We start from the raw sequence: 18,886 nt of genomic DNA on the forward strand, positions 1-18,886 counted from the left end.
AGGTATAAGGAAGCCTATTTAACAACTTTTCTGGCACTTGTAGTACTGCAGTTCATTGATGAGGTAACGTCAAACTTTATTCATTTCATTATTAAAATGAATGAAATAAAGTTTGTCAATGTTAAATAAACAATATTCTACAGTATATTCTATGTAATATTGGTTATATGTGTGTGTTTTTTAACTAATAGAATTGAAAAAAATCTTATCTGATCTTCTAGTTCTAATGCACCAGCCGGTTATCACATGTGCAGAACAACAGCACTAAAATTACAAAGCTGATTATTACTTTTCTAAACCAGCGATATTATTTTCATAAATATTGAAGATAACTATATATTTATTTATCACAGCAATGACATTCTCACCAAAACCAGGGAAACAATAATAAGGACTGGAGGCCGCTTAAATTCAAAAATGATAATGGAGAAAATATTTTTGCTACAGAGGTTTGCTTTAGGATTAGCAAGTTAAGAGCCATATTCAATTAGAGCGGACCCGCGATACTTTTTCGCCTCCCCGGACTTTCCGCATACTTCGCCTGTTTTGCAGGCGGAAAAGTATCGCGCGCGTGCCTGCGTATCGCCGTATTTATATTTGAAAGTAGGCGAAAACGGGACCAGGCGGAAAGTACTGTCAGATTTGGGGAAATCAGCCTGACACCCCCCAAACGATGCTTTGACATGGGGGTTAGCTATGGTACCCCCCGATTTGGCTTGCTGAAGGTATTTGTTGTTTTTAAACGGGCTCAATAGCTGCTAAATAGCGTTTTTTAATAAGTGGTGCAGAATAGTATTTAGGAGGTGTTTTGTTGAAAATAACTTATAAAGAGCAAATTTGGGGTAGATGAAAATGGGGGCCAGCATATTTAATAGTTGCTAAATTAAACTTGAAAAAATCTTGAAAAATCCACCTTCCGCAAGCACCTGTAATCAAATAAACACCTGGGGCATACTTGGGGACCCATCAGAGTCAAGTTTGCTAGTTTTTAATTTTGTACCCCAACATTTTTTTTTTACGCCCCCAAATTCAAAGTAATTTTTTGGGGTGTTCTTAAGTGTTTTAAAAAAAATTGGGGGGGGACTGTCTGAAGGCTGCACGGGGGTTCCCGCAACGTTGCACCCCAAAACCCCAATTCTGCACTTTTTTCCGTTTCCCATTCATAGGCGAAACTTTTCCGCCTATTACATTGCATTGGCTTTCCACCTAGGCGGAAAGTCTTTCAAATTGAATACGGAGAAAATTCAAAACATGTGAAAATGACGTCATCGGCGAAAAGTTTTCACCAAAAACACGCGGAAACGGCTTTTCGCCTCAAATTGAATACGGCCCTAAGGCGGACTGACAAACTGTAAGTATGTTTGTAAGCAGTAACTAAAGGTGTCTACACACATAGCGATGTGCTCACAATCCCACGATGTGTACGATTTCCCCCTGAACTCTCCCCGGGAGCTCCCCGGCAGTTGTGGGCACGATTTGGTCTGAAAAAGCTGCCAATTTGACACACGATCTATCGTGCCTCCTAACTATTCCAGTGCATCGTGACTTGAGATTGTCAGATTCGCCCTACAGCGACCTGCGGGGATGCGCATCGCATTGTGATCGTTAGTGGGGACTCACGATTTGGGCATATTTTACACGATCTGTCGTTCCGATGCTTCTGAATCGGCCAGATCAGGTAAAAAATCACCATGTGTGTAGGCACCATTAACCTAAAATAGAGCTACTAGAAACATTGACAAATGTAAGTAACAGTTCTCATACCTTAATAAAACTTCAGATGTTTGACATTCTATTTATATTTGCAGCTATTGTTCTATCTTTTCTGCAAATGAAAAAAAGCTAAAACAGGCTGTGACTTTTCATGAGATTACTGTGCTGTGCATAGAAGAAATTCTCCCACCATAATCACAACTGTTAAATATTTACTGTTCTAATAAGCTGCTGAAATGTCTCCATTTATACTTGTGCATAGTATCAGCAGCCCTTATGTAATCCTTAAGCATTTATTTCAAGTGGTTATATGAAAACGTTGAAGGTGCCAGAGTAAAGAAAGATGTTTTAATCAAGAGATGACCTACTCACTCTAGATAATAAAAAGCAGTCTTGCCAGTGGGCTATTTGTATTGTATAGCCTTACCCAACCCTTTTTCATTATATTTTGCTGCATTACACTGAATGTGGCACTCTGTGTTGCCTTGTAGCATGAATCTCATTAGGAAAAACCCTACTGTGATGTTGGTTTTTGCAAGATGTACTGTAGTAGTGAGAGGATGTGTTTGTTACTGAGTACTTGTCTTCTCTCCAGCATGCTGTAGGCCACAAACCCCAGGTTATTTTTTATTCAGTTGACATAGCCTGCAAACTTACATGCTGGTTCATCTCATTTATATTTCTTCTACACTGCTGTAATATTTTTAGTCACTATATAGAATTCGTTCCTTCCTGTAACTCTTTAGTCTCAAGCATTTATGCAAATAACAGATTTGTAAAGTAGAAGAAAGAACAAGATATACAGTAGTTCTCTCCCTTTGTTGGGGTTATCAGAGCATGCACAGTGCCTGCGCTGCTGATGGTGGCTAAGGAAAGCGATGCCTAGCAGAGTGGAGGCTACCACACTGTCAGTCTAATGACAGCTTTGCACACATATAACTGACAACAGGAGCAGTTAGCTCAGCATGACGGTGGCTCTCCAGATAGGATAATCACATCACAATAAAGCAGAAATGAGATAACGCTCCACAAAAAGAATACAAAACTACGGTGATAAGAAATTACACAGTCAGAAGGTACGTGAACCATCTACAAATCCCTTAAGGGAATAAACACCATTTACATGTCCTGGAGTGGGTGTCTCCTTTACTGGGTGTAACAAAAAGAGAAATGCAGTCTTCTACTAAATGTCATACTTGATTTTCATTTTGTAAAACACCTTAATCTGAAGAGCAGAATAAAGCTTTTCGCAAAAGATTAACTACCTAGGCCAGTGGTTCATGTGACTCAGCATGTCTCACCCAGCACTCACTCTCCGTTACTCCTCTTCCAATCGCATGCTCCTGCTCCTGTTAGCAGGATTGCCGAAAGGAGTGGCAGGTACTAAGTACCCCAAGATAGCATGGCCATGCCCCCAAGGAGCGTGCAATTTATTTAATCATCAGATGTGTTGTAGGCCTGCTATCTGCCCTTGTCACTCCCCTCACCAAACTCTCTGCGGCCCCGCCAGATGACAGTGTGTTGTCTGCTGGCATCAAGGGATTCTCTTTATTCTTGCTGACCCAGGTGAAGATGTATCAAACCTTCAAGAAAGATAAAGTGGAGAAGTTGTCCATAGCAACCAATCAGCTTCTAACTGTCCCATTTTATTAACTGTGCTAGATAAATGATAGTTAGATGCTGATTGGTTCCTAAAGGGAACTTCTTCATTTTATATCTCTCACCGGTTTTATACATCTCCCCCTATTCTTTTTTTATATACCAAGGGGTAAATTTACTAAAGGTCAATTTGAATCGAATAAAAATCGATCTAAATCGATCAACATTGATGTTGTGTTTCAGGGGCTAAATCCCAATTTACTAATAGACAATTTTTTATATAAATTTTTAAGTGTTAGCAAATGTGTGATTTAGCCCCTGAAACACAACATTAATGTTAATCGATTTAGATTGCTTTTTAATCGATTAAAATATACCCTTAGTAAATCTACCGCCTAGCATGTTTTCCCCCACCATCATGCTGCCTCTAGGGAAATCAGTGTAAGACATGTGCAAAGTCTGGGAGGACTACCCAGGTCCAGGGGCACTGAGGGTGGGGGGGGAGCAGGTACTAATTACCCGGGCCTGGGCTTGCTGGAGGGGCCCGGGTCCAACGCCATCCGCCTCCCTCCTAAATGCTGCTGTGTGCTGGGCTGCAGTGGGAGACTGCTCACTGCTGCTGAGCAGCAGCAATCTTATCTGTCTGTGGGAGCGAGCAATCACACTGATCGTGCCCGCCCCCCTGGATTTGCATATTTTTTCTTCTTTTGTTTTTTTTTCTAATGGGGCATGGCCCCCGTCTTCTGCAATTAGGCCACGCCCCCTTCCACAGGTCAGCTTTCTACAGCCTTGCCCAGTTACATGGATGCCTGACTCTTATATGTATATATATATATATATATATATATATATATGTATATATCAGATTTTTTGCCCAAAACAGAATTTTCTGTATTGTGTGGCACTATAGGAGACACAACTAACAATGTGAAATTATTATTTAAAATATGTAACATTATTATAGTATACATCAGAAGCAGCAGTCAGCACTGGGCCATGGTCACTATTTAGGTATAAATTACTGTTTTCTGGTAAAATAAGTTACTGTTAGAGGCAGTGGCGGAACTTGAGATTGGTGGGCTCAGGTGCAAGAATATGCTTTGGGCCCCCCTATGCAGTGCCCCCAAGTAGTGGTCCCCCTGTGCAGTGCCTCCAGTAGTGGTCCTGATATGCAGTGCTCACAGTAGTGCCCCTTATACAGTGCCCCCAGAAGTGGTCCCCCCTACGCAGTGCATCCAGTAGTAGACTCCCCTATGCATTGCCCCCAGTAGTAGTCCCTCTTATGCATTGCCCCCAGTAGTAGTCCCCCCTATGCATTGCCCCCAGTAGTAGTCCCCCTATGCATTGCCCCTAGTAGTAGTCCCCCCTATGCATTGCCCCCAGTAGTAGTTCCCCATATGCAGTGCCTCCAGTAGTAGTCCCCCCTATGCATCGCCCCCAGTAGTAGTCCCCCCTATGCATTGCCCCCAGTAGTAATCCCCCCTATGCATTTCCCCAGTAGTAATCCTCCCTATGCATTGCCCCCTGTAATATTCCCCCCTATGTATTGCCCCCAGTAGTATTCCCCCCTATGCAGTGCCCCCAGTAGTAGCCCCCTATGCATTGCCCCCAGTAGCGGCCACCCCCCCATACAGTGCCCCCAGTAGCGCCACCCCCCCAATGCAGTGCCCCCAGTAGCATCCCCCCTATGCTGTGCCAGTTCCAGTGCCCCCTTACACACACACACAAAAACCAAAAACAACACAACTTACCTGAATCCCCGCTCCTGCCGCGACCACCGCTGTCCGCTCCTCCTGGCCAGCTCTTCTGCACTATGGGAGAGACGTCATGACATCTCTCCCATCACCCACTGCGGGGGGAGCTGGAAGGCGGAGCTCATGAGTGAGCTCCAGCCGGCTCCCTCCGTGGACGCAGCAGCCAATGAGAGTCTGTCTGACTCTTATTGGCTGCTATAACAAACACTGTTTGTTACTGTGTAGTGGTGACTGCTCTCACTGCGGTCTGCACTACACTTGTGGGGCCCAGGGGATACTAGCGGCGGGTGCATCAGCGGCTATGGGCCCCTGCACTACAGCGGGCCCCGATGCAAGCCACCGGCTGCACCGCAGCTAGTTCCGCCACTGGTTAGAGGAATAGTAAAATAATAAAAAAATAATGTGAAGACCCCTAAGTACGTGTCGCACTAGAGACGGAGGAGCCCACTTGTCATTCCAAGGATTATGGTTATACACTTTTTGAGTGAATGTGAAAAATCCTTGGAATGACAGATGGCACAGAAATAGGGAGGCCAATCTCAGACCGTTTTTTCAATCCCGGGATTCGGGATTAAAAAAAACTCAAACCCGGGATTCCCAGGATACCCAGGATTGGCCTGGTTTTAAAAAAAATGTCCCACGCCCAGCCCCCACAGTGACTTACTGAGCAGCGACGGTGGCAGGGAAACTACACCATGGCCATGTAGAGGGGTGGGTGGGCATGCGCTCCAGCCGGCACAGGGCTGCGCAGCATGGCCTCTGTCCTCAAATCATGCTGCACAGTGCGCACAGCTGGGGGAAGGGGGAGCCGGGCAGTGTCAGAGCACTCTGCTGGAGGTGCTCAGTGCTGCCCGGCCAATGCCGGGATCGGGATTGGAGGCATCCAATCCCAGGATTCAATCCCGGCCATTTTTAAGCCAAAATACCAGGATCCAGCTGATCCCGGGATTGGCCTCCCTACACAGAACATAGCAACTATGTGTCTGCAGCATAGAACAAAAGATCCTCCACATCCATTCCAAGTGCGGTGCCTGTACAATTAACACGTCCCAGTTATATGTAATTGTTTTCTATCCTTTGTGACATTCCACATCTCCAAACTAAAACAAAACTACATCTACAAAAATAAATCAATTTGTGTGCAGGTAGGAACCATAAGATGAGGACCAGGCACTCACAGGAATAGGCCAAAATATAGTTGTCTGGACATGGACAGTGGAGGAAACAGCCAGTCTACAGCCCAAGTGCTAACATATTAATTATTATTATTATTATTATTATTATTATTTATTTATATGGTGCCACAAGTTTTCCGCAGCACCTTACAAAGTATATAAACAAATAGGTGACCAGTGACTTACAGTACAATACAATACAATGCAGGACAAGGACATGGATAATATACAATGCTACATTAGCGACCATAACATCCATATAAGCAGCAGAGCTTAAGCAACCAGGTGTTAGGTGCCCTAGTGGGAAGTAAGAAGTAGATGAAAGTCAAGTAGGGAGAAGAACAAGAGGGTAGAGGGCCTTGCTCGTAAAAACTTACATTCTAATAGGGATGGGCAGACAAACAGGTGTGACCCAGATTGGTAGACAGGGTGGAAAGAACATGTAGCAGCAAGTTAGGATGAGAGCTGGAAGGCTTTAATGAAGTAGCACTGGAGAGTCTGATGGGGAGAGGGAGGGAATTCCAAAGGTGGGGAGCAGCACGGGCAAATTCTTGGAGGCGGGAGTGGGAGGAAGTAATCAGTTGGCAGAAAGGCAGCATGCATTAGTTGAATGAAGAGGGCGGACAGGAGAGTGAAGGGAGATGAGATCAGAGATGTAAATGGGAGAAGATTCGGTGAGAGCTTTGTAAGCCAGTGGAAGGCTTGTAGGAGAGGGGAGGCAGATGTAAAGAATTTTAGAGGAAGATGAGCCAAGCAGCAGCATTGAGGACAGACAGAGAGGAGATAGATGGGATTTGGGGAGGCCAGATAAGAGGAGGTTACAGTAGTCCAATCTGGAGATGACCGGTGAGTGTATGAGGGTTTTAGTAGCCTCCTGGGTGAGATAGGGTCTGATCTTGGAAATATTTTTGAGATGGAAACGACAGGACTGCGAGAGGTTCTGGATTTGTGGTTTGAAGGAGAGTGATGAGTCCAAGACAGCGCACTTTGTGGCTGGATGAGATATTTGTGCCCTCAATTGATAAAAAAAATAGTGGGAGGTGAGGTTATGTGGGAGGGTGGGAAGACGATCAGCTCAGTCTTAGACATAATAAGTTTAAGAAATCGCTGGGACATCCAGGAAGGGATAGCAGAGAAACAGTTGGAGATACAAGTGAATAGAGAGGGGGAGAGATCAGGGAAGGAAAGGTAGATCTCAGTATCATCAGCATAGAGAAGATAATGGAGGTCAAAAGAGTTGATGAGTTCACCTAGAGATGACATATATAGAGGGAGAATAGGAGAGAACCAAGAACAGAACCTTGGGGAACATCCACTGTAAGAGGCAGTGGGGGGAAGAGGAGTCATAACAGGAAATAAAGAAGGATTGGTCAGAGAGGTAGGAGGGCAGCCAGAAGAGGACAGGAGACCAAGGGAGTGAAGGATTTGCAGCAGGAGAGGGTGGTCCACAGAGTTAAAAGCAGCAGAGAGGTCAAGGAGAATGACCAGAGAGTAGTGGCCCATAGATTTGGCAGCAAGGAGGTCGTTGCTGACTTTCATGAGGGCAGTTTCAGTGGAGTGGAAAGAACGGAAGCCAGACTGAAAAGGGTTTGGAGGCAGAAGGGAGGAGAGAGATGGGTTGGTAATTAGAGAGAATGTTAGGATCAAGAGTAGGATTTTTTAAGAATGGGGGAGACAAGGGCATGCTTGAAAGCAGAAGGGATATTGCCTGATGAGAGGGAGAGATTAAGGAGGTGGCTAAGATGGCAGCAGGCAGAAGGACAGAGGTAGTGGAGGAGGCGGGAAGTGATAGGGTCAATGGGGGATGTGGAATGGGGGTAGGACTGGATGAGGGCCATGACTTCTTCTCCAGATACAGGAGAGAAGAATGTCATGAGTTGGTAAAATGGATGTGGCGGGGTGATCCGGGAAAAGAGGAGGTGGAGAGCTGCGGGACTGGTTGGATATGATGTCCTGATGTATGGAATCCATTTTAAATGTAAAGTAGGTAGCAAGGTCAAGGGCAGAGAGCAAGGAGGGGAGACGAGGAGGGGGTGGGAAGAGGAGGGAGTTGAAAGTGGTGAAGAGATGCTGGGGATTTGACGATTGGGAGGAGATGAAGTTCTTGAAATATGACTGTTTGGAGAGGAAAGGGCAGCACTGTTGGATTAGAGCATATATTTGAAATAGAGAAAATCTGCCTTAAAGCGGGATCTTCTCTACTGTCACTCGGGGGTTCATGAACACTTTTGCAGGTATCTGGAGCATTTGGAATGCCAGGGTTGAGATGTGGATCTGTGAGTAGTGATCGCCGAAGCAACAGAGTCAAGAGCAGAAGTAAGGGAAGCATTGTATAGGGAAGCAGCTTGTTCAGGGCAGGAGAGAGAGAGTATAGGGAAGAGAAGTGAGTCAAGCAGGGAAGAAAAGGAAACTGTGTCAAAAGTCTCAATGTTATGCTTAGTGATGGTGGCTTTAGGAGGTAGAAGAGGGGAATGAGAGAGGGATAGGTTAAAAGAGAGGTGATGGTCAGAGAGGGGGAATGTGGAATTGGAGTAAGAAATATCACAATGGTGAGTGAAGACCAGATCAAGTGAATGCCCACTCACATGGGAGGGTGAAGCGGTCCATTGGGAGAGGCCAAATGAAGATGTGAGGGTGAGGAGTTTGAAGGCAGAGAATTCAGTGGGGATATCAATTGGAATATTGAAGTCACCTAGGATAATGGAGGGAAGGTCTGAGGAGAGGAAGTGAGGGAGAAAGGAAGTGAAGTTGTCAGGGAACTTGGAGGGTGGGCCAGGGGGCGGTAAATGACAGCTACTCAGGTGTACTGGTTGGAAGAGGCTTAAAGCACGAACTTCAAATGTAGAGAATGTAAGGGATGGTTCTGAGGGTATGAGTTGGTATGAGTAATCGGGGGATAGAAGGACCCCAACACCACCACCATGGTGACCCAGGCCGGGGGGTGTGGGTGAAGGTGAGGCCCCCAGAGAAGAGAGTTGCAGAGAAGTGGTGTCAGAGGGTGAAATACAGGTTTCAGTAATAGCTAGGAGATTCAAGGAGTTAAGAGATAAAAAGGTCATGGGTGGGGACCAGTTTATTACAGACTGATCTGGCATTCCAGAGGGCACAGGATAGAGGGACAGAGTTTGTGGGAGAGATGTGAATGATTAATTTGGGGATACCAAGATGAATAGAGTGTAGTGATTGTGCAGTTTCCAGTGCTAGAAGGGGAACCTGCAGGAGGAGGGAGTTTATTGATAAGTGGATGGAGGTGGGGTGGAGTGATAGGGAAAGAAGGGTTGGAGGAGAGATAAGGAGTGGGGTAGTAGGACCCTGGTGGGGTATAAGAGAATGAAAATGGAGTAATGGGAGAAGAGGAGGAGGGATAAAGGTGGAAGCAGGTGGCAGAGCATAAGATTAGGAAGACACTGGTTGAAGGGGGAGTTGAAGAAAACATGGTCATAGTAACGATGAGGTAAATAGCGGAAGGAACATTTAAAAGTAGGAATGAAGAAAGAATGTAAGAGAAAGTGCAGATTTCCAGAAATGCAAGTAAAATTACAGTGTGGGAAAAGGTGTCTGCACAACAAAAGTAATTAAAGTGGTAGTAGCTAGATGATATAAGACTAGGCAAAAGAGTTAAGGTAAAATGAGAGTTATGGTAAAACTTACCTTCATTAACTCTCTTTCTTCGAAGTCCATAGGGTCCATAGGGAGACCTTGGAGTTTAGGTGGTGGTTGCATCCTGGGAGCAAAACTTTAACTGTTCGGTGCCCAGTCCTCAAGAGTTAACGAAGGTAAGTTTTACCATAACTCTCATTTTCTTCTTTGGGTCCACAGGGCTCCACAGGGAAACCTTGGGGATGTCCCAAAGCAGTTATTCAAAGGTGGAGACGCTCCTGAGCTGAGAGGAGAATCCAGCATCTAAATGAAGTATCATGAGAAGCAAATGTATAGAAGGCATAGAACCTAAGAAAGGTGTGAACAGAAGACCACGTGGCCGCCTTACAAAGCTGTTCAGCTGAGGCGCCACAGAGAGCTGCCCACGAGGGACCCATAGAGCGAGTGGAATGAGCAGTGAGAGTAGCCAGTACAGAAAGACCTGTCTGCATGTAAGCCTGTGAGATAGTCATGCAAAGCCATCTAGCCAATGTCTGTTTATTGGCTGGCCAACCCTTCTTGTGAAATCCATAGAGAACAAATAGGGAGTCTGTTTTCCTCAGAGAACTGGTACGGTCCACGTAGATCCTGAGAGCATGGACCACATCTAAGGAGGCCTCACCTACCGAGAGGTCATATGATTGGAAGGCCGGGACTACAATTTCCTCATTGATATGGAAACGAGTAACCACTTTGGGAAGGAAATCAGGATGAGTCCGAAGAACAGCCCTGTCCTGATGGAAGATTATAAATGGGGAGCGGCACCCTTCTGATACCATTCGGGCAGACGCCTGAGCCAGAAGAAAAAGAGTCTGTGAGCCACTTCAGATCCACAGATTCCAAAGGTTCAAACGGAGTGCCCTGTAAGGCTTGAATATCCACTGACATCCCACGGAGACACAGGAGGGACAAAGGGAGGTTGTATGTGGAGGACACCTTGCAGGAAGGTGTGGACATCCGGCAGAGAAGCAATTCTACGCTGGAACCAAATGGACAGAGCATAGATGTGTACCTTCAGCGAAGTAAAGCTGAGTCCAAGATCCAATCCAGCTCGAAGGAAGGCCAGGACTCTAGAGGACATAGCTTCTAGCATCACACCATTGGAAGTAGGTATTCCACACTCTATGGTAAATCCTGGCAGAGGCCGGCTTACGCACTCTGAGCATAGTCTGAACCACAGAACGAGAAAACACTTTAGACCTCAGGATGGATGTCTCAAGAGCCACACCATCAAAGACAGATGACCCAGGTCTGGGTGAAGATAGGGACCCTAAGACAACAGGTCCGGCCGCTGAGGTAGCAGGAATGGTGCGTCTATGGAAAGGCTCCGAAGATCTGAGTACCAATGCCGTCTGGGCCATACTGGGCCACCAGCAGGACAGTGCCTCTGTCTTGTTTTAACGTCCGAAGAAATCAAGGAAGAAGGGAGACTGGAGGGAATAGGTACGAGAGATGGAAGGTCCACTTCCCTGATAAGGCATCGCCGAAGGCTGCCTTGGTAACCTTGTTCTGGACCTGTACACTGGAAGTTTGTGATTGTGTCTGGAGGCCATGAGGTTGGTAGGCTATAGTGCTACATAACCTGTCTCCAGAGAGAGGTATGTAGGGGGACAAGACCCTGCGTTTCCCTGAGAGTGCTGTGGCTGAGCCTCTAGAAAAATGGCTGCTGGAGACCTCTGAGGGTCTCCAGCATGGTCGGAGTGGTCGGAGGAGCAGAGCAGCTTAGAGAAGCTAGACCTCAGAGGAATGGTGCCCTGAGCTGAGGAGAGGGGCCGCTGTAATAGGGAAAGCTGACCTCCCCATGCTGATTGTTAACCACCGGGATTCCCACCCCATATGTACACTGGTGGTCTAGTGGATCACGCGGTCGGAGTCAGTGTTCACCCTCAGTACCTCCCGTCTGTCCCCTAAGACTGGAGGTAAGACTGCCCACCTGCGGGCCACCGCAAGAGGTGAGCAGCCTTACCTGGCCCCATAGACACCGGGATGCAGTCTGGGTCTGTCCGCGGGGCCTGTAGACAAGGTCCCTGGGATGCACGCTGAGAGCACCAGGTGGAGCTGGCGTTGTGGCGCCCGGAGGGGTGATGGAGAGGCAGCACAGACGTCTGCGGACAGTCTGCTGCTGCCCGCTCAGAAGAATAAATGTAAATAATAAATTAAGCAGCCCACTATAATAATGGTGACCTGACTGTGGCCGGGTACCGACGAAACTGAAGTGCCTCTGGCTCGGGGTATAGGGGGAAGGACCGTTGCATCCTGGGAGAAAATCTTTAACTGTTCAGTGTCTGGTCCTCAACCACCACCTACACCCCAAGGTTTCCCTGTGGAGCCCTATGGACCCTGAAGAAGAAATACATTACTAGAGAGGCAGACTGACATTAACACAGATACAGTATGCATGAAGATTATATGTAAAGCACAGTGCCAGCACAAATAGCAGGAAGTGAGGCAAGACTTTTGTAGCGATCAAACAGGGAGTCCAGTGATGAAAGTCCTGGTCCTATGCCTGAGTGACCCATTCCCTCATCGCCAATTGACAGCAGTAGAGAGCTACTTGCTACTGTACTTTGACCTTGGTGGATTGACTCATTGGTCTCAACTACTGTTATCTACTGTACATTGTACATCAAAGTTAGCAACTTGCTTATTGGCTGAATGTCCTAAATGGCTTTTACTACCTCTTGTGGTGAACGCTTCAGCCATGCTCATTATGAATGATTTATTTACCACTGTGTTTTCTGGCTGCTTCTAGAACAAAGAGGGCAGAGAGTTCTGTATATCTGCTGAAACTGGGAAGGGATCCTGGGCTGTGAAAAGGGGCCATGCAGGTGTCAATCTAAGTTAAGCACAAAATATTTAAAAATCATAAAACAGAAAAGCTGCAGACAGTATGACCCCCTGCTAAATATACTCTTTACCAGATTGTAAGGTACTGGATCCAGCCAAATACTTTCAGCTAAGCCACATAGCTAGTTCTAGCAAATTTGATCATAGCACACATCTAATTCATACAATAAATAAATTATTATAAATAAATTAAAAAGCAAATATAAAACTATTTTTACATTATTATTATTATTATTATTGTTATTATTATTGTTGTTATTATTATTATTATCTATATATTAATAGCAGAAGGACAGCTTTTATGAGTGACATACTGTATTTCTATGATGCCGTTGTCTGAGCACAGCCAAATTAAAGGTCTTGGGGCCTAATTCAGCATGGATCACAAATGCAACAGCTTATGCAGATCGGCCGAAGTTTGCATACTGCGCATGCGCAGCGATTATACTGCGATTAAGGACGCACTGTGGAATCCATCGCAGAGTGGGTGACAGGCCATGAGCGTTTGGGGGTGATGACGGGGGAGTGGTTGCAGAAATGCAGGCGTGTTTGTCCATTTGAACGCCGTTGCAGGGGCATGCATGAATTAACCACTGTGATTGCCTGCGTAGCTTGAGTAGTTACTGAGTGCGACGAGACTTGCAATTTCTGAGACAGGTTTGACCTGTTGTAATTGGGCAGGACGGGCTGATTGCTTCGATGTTACCGATGTTTACGCAGCACAGCGAGGTATTATGGATGAGAAAGCAGCAGTGGGCGTTTCCATGATGGCTTAGCGGTCGCAGACATTAGCATATTTTTGCAGCTTCACTGCATGTGATTACGCAGCTGCGATCGCAATTGCGATCCGTTCTGAATCAGGCCATTGGTCTGTACATTTGCAGAAAAATATTGGCGCTGTAATTGCTTAAGTGGCAACACAATCGCCTGCCATTTACAATGCATCACCATTGTGTACTGGAAAGTGTGACAGTTTGTGAACTCTCCCTTTGCACATGCTGGATGACCTGGAACATGTGACCTGCTGGGTGATCTGGAAACTATGGCCCTCATTCAGAGCCGTACGCTCTGAGCAGAGCGCACGCTCTGAATGAGGGCCGGCCTCCATTTTCATGGAGCGTCCTCCTGGACGCTCGTATAGCTGTGGGTCACCACCCACAGGCTATACGAGCGTGCACTGTGATGGTCGCGATGGTCGAGACCATCGCGACCATCGAATTTGCGAGCCGGAGCCTGCGGTTGAGGTTTTCAACTGCAAGCTCCGGAGTGATTTTGGCTCTATCAGAGCCAAAATCACTCCCCCTGACATCACTAGTGATGTCAGTGGGCCGACTTCTGACGGGAGGCGTTCCCGTGGGAACGCCCCCTTCAGGGAGGCACGCCCACCAAAGGGGGCGTGCTGTCAATCAACATTGACAGCACGCCCCCTTTGATCGGACACAACGAGCGAAGGACTTTCCTTCGCTCGTCGCGTCTGGCGCATGCGCACGACGGAGCTCCCTCCGTCGTGCGCATGCTCAGTCCATAACATCGACCCACTTGCGAGCGGACAGCCGCTCGCGAGTGGGTCTGAATCAGGCCCCATGACAGTTATTTGCAGCCACTTATATCAGCGCATCTTGTGGAGAACTCAATCACTGACTGCTGTGTTATTTAATTATTCACTTCTCCATGCTTTGTTTTTTTCAGACTGCTGTCACAATGGATAGATTTTGTTGCCCAATGTGGTTGTTCTACCATATTTAGCAGAACTATTTATGACAAATACCCTCAAATTACTGACTCATTATCTCCATAATATCCTCAGTAACTAAGGCGGTTACCGCTGGGATCCCTAGTTATTATTATTATTATTATTATTATTATTATTATAATAACACAGATATATCAAGGAGAACATCACCTTTCAGTATAACTGCCAACACATATTGTATACCTTTGTGCAAACTCTGATAGTTAATCACATCTCCCTCTATATACTCATTCAGTGGAACCCGCTCTTTAGGAACTCCTGGCATATCCAAATTATTGCCACTTATTTTCCATTGACAACTGGGAGCTGAGAAAGCTGCCAGTGCTGACAGAGAGAACTCCTGTCCCGTATGTAAATAGTGAACAAAAATACAGATTGGACAAGAACTGTGTGCAACCTATTCTAGACTTGTGTTTACAGAATACCTTGTTATCTGTTGCTTGTACAACAAGGAAGGATTAGGTCCAGCAGTGCTAGAAACCCTTTCCACAGGTTACATGGGAGTAGGTTTGCCAAACATCCAGGATTTGCAGTTCCTTTAAGATATACTGTTTGTGTTTACAGAGACAACTAAACACTATGGCCCTCATTCAGAGCCGTACGCTCTGAGCAGAGCGCACGCTCTGAATGAGGGCCGGGCTCCATTTTCATGGAGCGTTTTCCTGGACGCTCGTATAGCTGTGGGTCACCACCCACAGGCTATACGAGCGTGCATTGTGATGGTCGCGATGGTCGAGACCATCGCGACCATCGAATTTGCGAGCCGGAGCCTGCGGTTGAAAACCTCAACCGCAGGCTCCGGCTCGCAAATTCTATCAGAGCCAAAATCACTCCCACTGACATCACTAGTGATGTCAGTGGGCCGGCTTCTGACGGGAGGCGTTCCCGTGGGAACGCCCCCGTCAGGGAGGCACGCCCCCGGCACGCCCACCAAAGGGGGCGTGCTGTCAATCAACATTGACAGCACGCCCCCTTTGATCGGACACAACGAGCGAAGGACTTTCCTTCGCTCGTCGCGTCTGGCGCATGCGCACGACGGAGCTCCCTCCGTCGTGCGCATGCTCAGTCCATAACATCGACCCATCGACCCACTTGCGAGCGGACAGCCGCTCGCGAGTGGGTCTGAATCAGGCCCTATGACAATTGTAAACCATACTTGCCAACTCTCCCTGATTGTCAGGGAGACTCCCTGAAATAGTAGCAATCTCCCTGACTCTCTTAAGAGTCTATCAATCTCCCTGACTGCACCTTATCCTAATTATGTAGCTGTTATATACTTGAAGAAAAAAAATCAGAAATATATACATTCTTATAGTATAATCAGTGCCATTTCCCTGCATTTGTTATAAGAACCAATGATCCCTATGGCTACATGCATTTTCATATAAGGTCTCTCGTTGCCACTTATATGGAACCCCTTGTAAAACTTAATACATAAGCAAACCCTGAAAAGCATCAGTGTGTTTTCCTCAACAAGTAGATTTTATTAACTGCTTTGAGGCTCTTTTACATTTGAATGTAAGGCAATTTTATGGTACGCCCCCCAGGTGTAGCAGTACACGTCCACTTTACCGCCATGCTCATAGGTGTTTCTTTCACAATCTCCCTGAAATGCTTTTTTAAAAGTCGGCAAGTATGACGTAGAAATATAAATTTTCGGAAATATAAACCTACTGTACATTGCTGTAAATACCACAAAGCCCTGAAACACAGGTTATACAGGAATGAAGCTACTGTAAGTGAACTACAGGTTAAGTCTCCCATAACCAAATATTACGAAAAACGGAATACTGTATTCCAAAATACGGATGATTTTTGATGGTTCAATGTACACTAACTTTGTCTATGGCACAAATTATTAAAAATATTGTATAAAATTACCTTCAGGCTGTGTGTATAGGGTGTATATGAAACATAAATTAATTTCATGTATGTACACAAACTTTGCTTGAGCCACAAAATTATTGGAAATATTGTATAAAATTACATGCAGGCTGTGTGTATAAGGTGTATAAAACACATATATGCATTCTGTGTTTATACTTGTGTCCCATTCCAAAGATATTTCATTATGGTATGCAACTATTCCAAAATACGGAATATTCCGTTATCCAAAATACCCCTGGTCCCAAGCATTTTGAATATGGGAGACTCAACCTGTATATGTTTCTTGGAGCCAGCAGATGAGTTTATGGACACTAATGTATACTGTAACTAAGCAGAAACACTTAAGAGGATAGAGACATGATGGAACTAGAAGCTGAGACGTATGTCTTTCAGTATAAATATATAGTAATAGTAGTAATATTTGTATGCAATTGCTAGTTTAAAAAGGTTGGGAGCCTTTCTGGACACAGCAGCCAGTTCCATCCCCCATTAATACATAAGCGAGTGTATCAACACTCACACCTAATAAATTATTTGAAGAATTGTAAGAAAACACACCAGGTTGGTTCAGTTGTAGAGTGCTCTTACTCCACTGTGACAGCCCCACAATAGCCACCATCTTGGCTCCCAGACTGGACCGCCTCTTCTTGGTTGTGGTAACACCAGCCGCATCCGGAGTTCCTGAGTTACCCTTCTCTAGGTTGTACATCTCTCCACTTATGCTGGAACTGCGGATCACATTCCTGGCTGAGGAACTAGCCTCCCCGTTGAACATTTTGGAGAGGGGAAATCTTCCTCTGAGCAAATGGAGAGAGGAAGTAATAATATGTTAGAATATAATCTGCTAGACACAAATACGTTATTGGCGCATAATCTATAAAGGGTCTGACATTACAGTAACAATAGCAAAAGGTTTCATGAAATTACACTTTACATTATATATAGTATTGTATTTGTTTACATATTTTTTTTTAAATACAGCCACTGATATTATGATATGTATAGCATATAATGTTTATAGCAATAATGGAACACATACTATTAATATAACATAATATTCGTGTTCTCTTATCTGTCTAAAATCTTCAGCAAAATATTTTTGGATCTCTCACTAAGTGCCTATGGCCCAGCAGTAGAAATTCAAATTGAGATTTGCTAGAAGGATACTTTGAAAAAAAAAGACAGAAGATAATATAGTTGGTACTGTCAGTGTTATTTGTATGATTTCATGCATTATTTATATCCTTCTGATGCTGGTGGAAGTTTGACTTATCTCATCATTTGTTACCTGCTCAGATCAGTGATCATCTGATTTCAAGATATGTTAAATAAAAACAGCTAAAGTATTCACCCTGATTGTTGAATAGTTATTTTTTGTTGAATCTATTCTGCCAGAGCTGAAGTTCAAAGCAAAGACCACTGCGCAGAGAACAGTCTGGTGCCCACAATTATTACTAAAGCGTCATGACAATGCCAGTGAACACCAAATGCATTAAAAGTGGAGAACAAACTCAAGCTCACAATCATTTTGTTTATGTAATATAAAATAATGTCAATTAATGGGAATAATAAATAACAACCCCCTTCACCAACACCACCAATGTGGAACAGATATCGGAATCAGTGTAAATTCTGGCACAGGGAGCTAGAAGTCCAGTTCCTAACCCTGTCTGTTCTTAAAACTATCCCTCTTTTACGATTGTGTTTACGATTCTCCGTATTGTTGAGAATGTGAAGCCCGGTGAGACATCATACCAACAAATAAATTACTGTGCGCATAGCAGAGTGGTTTATCAATTTGACATGGATACATCCATGCGTCTTTATATGGCAACCCATACAAGGTACATGTCCCTAATAAAGCCAAACCATCATAAGAAGAGATGTGCTGCTATGTGTTGTTCTTGCTCCAGGCTAAGGAATTGCAGAATTATTCCCAGTATACTGTAGAAGCAGCAGTCTGCCTAGACTAGTATGGAACTGTGACTGCAGCAAAATCCTCCCATTACCATTGAAGTTATGGCACTACATTTGCTCACACAGCACCATCCGTTCTGTTAGCAGCTGGAGCTGTTGTATTAGATGGCAAACAGACTTGCTGTTTTATCGTAGAGCTGTGCACAAAAATAACCTTATTAAAATTTCATACACATGTATTTGAAAATAAGGGGTAAAATGTATTATATCTGTACTACCAGGAGACATTATGGTTTTTCTCAACATGAAGAGTGTGTGCGACATATACATGGAAAACATTATAATGATAATTTATTACTCTTTGAAGTGTTTTACTTGCTGTATTACAGTTATATACAGTAGTAGTGTTTTATAAGGTGTTTGAAGCTGCAGCTAAGGCGCTAGATGGAAGAGAGATTGCAGGATTTCTGTTGATCGCAAAACGTTAGTAACTAGAGATAAGCCTCCTATATATGTTCCTGTATGTGTATTTTCCTATATCATAGGTTCATACTTTTGAATATTAAGTGATTTGGGAGCTTCCTCTCTCTATTGTCTTTTCT

The 18,886-nt window shown here is 44.9% G+C and overlaps 1 protein-coding gene across 1 annotated transcript in view; it reads right to left on the reverse strand.

Moving 5' to 3' along the window:
* RIMS3 (regulating synaptic membrane exocytosis 3) overlaps nucleotides 1-18,886 on the reverse strand; it is a 159,685-nt gene that overhangs the window by 121,880 nt on the left and 18,919 nt on the right. The window contains exon 2 of the mRNA XM_088460590.1: nucleotides 16,926-17,164. Within this exon, the coding sequence (XP_088316716.1) occupies nucleotides 16,926-17,142 (217 nt within the window). The 5' untranslated portion in view covers nucleotides 17,143-17,164. The remainder of the gene's footprint in view (nucleotides 1-16,925; nucleotides 17,165-18,886) is intronic.

Source organism: Taudactylus pleione, unplaced genomic scaffold (genome assembly GCF_031769625.1).
Source record: "Taudactylus pleione unplaced genomic scaffold, aTauple2 ptg000007l, whole genome shotgun sequence".
Lineage (NCBI taxonomy): Eukaryota > Metazoa > Chordata > Amphibia > Anura > Myobatrachidae > Taudactylus > Taudactylus pleione.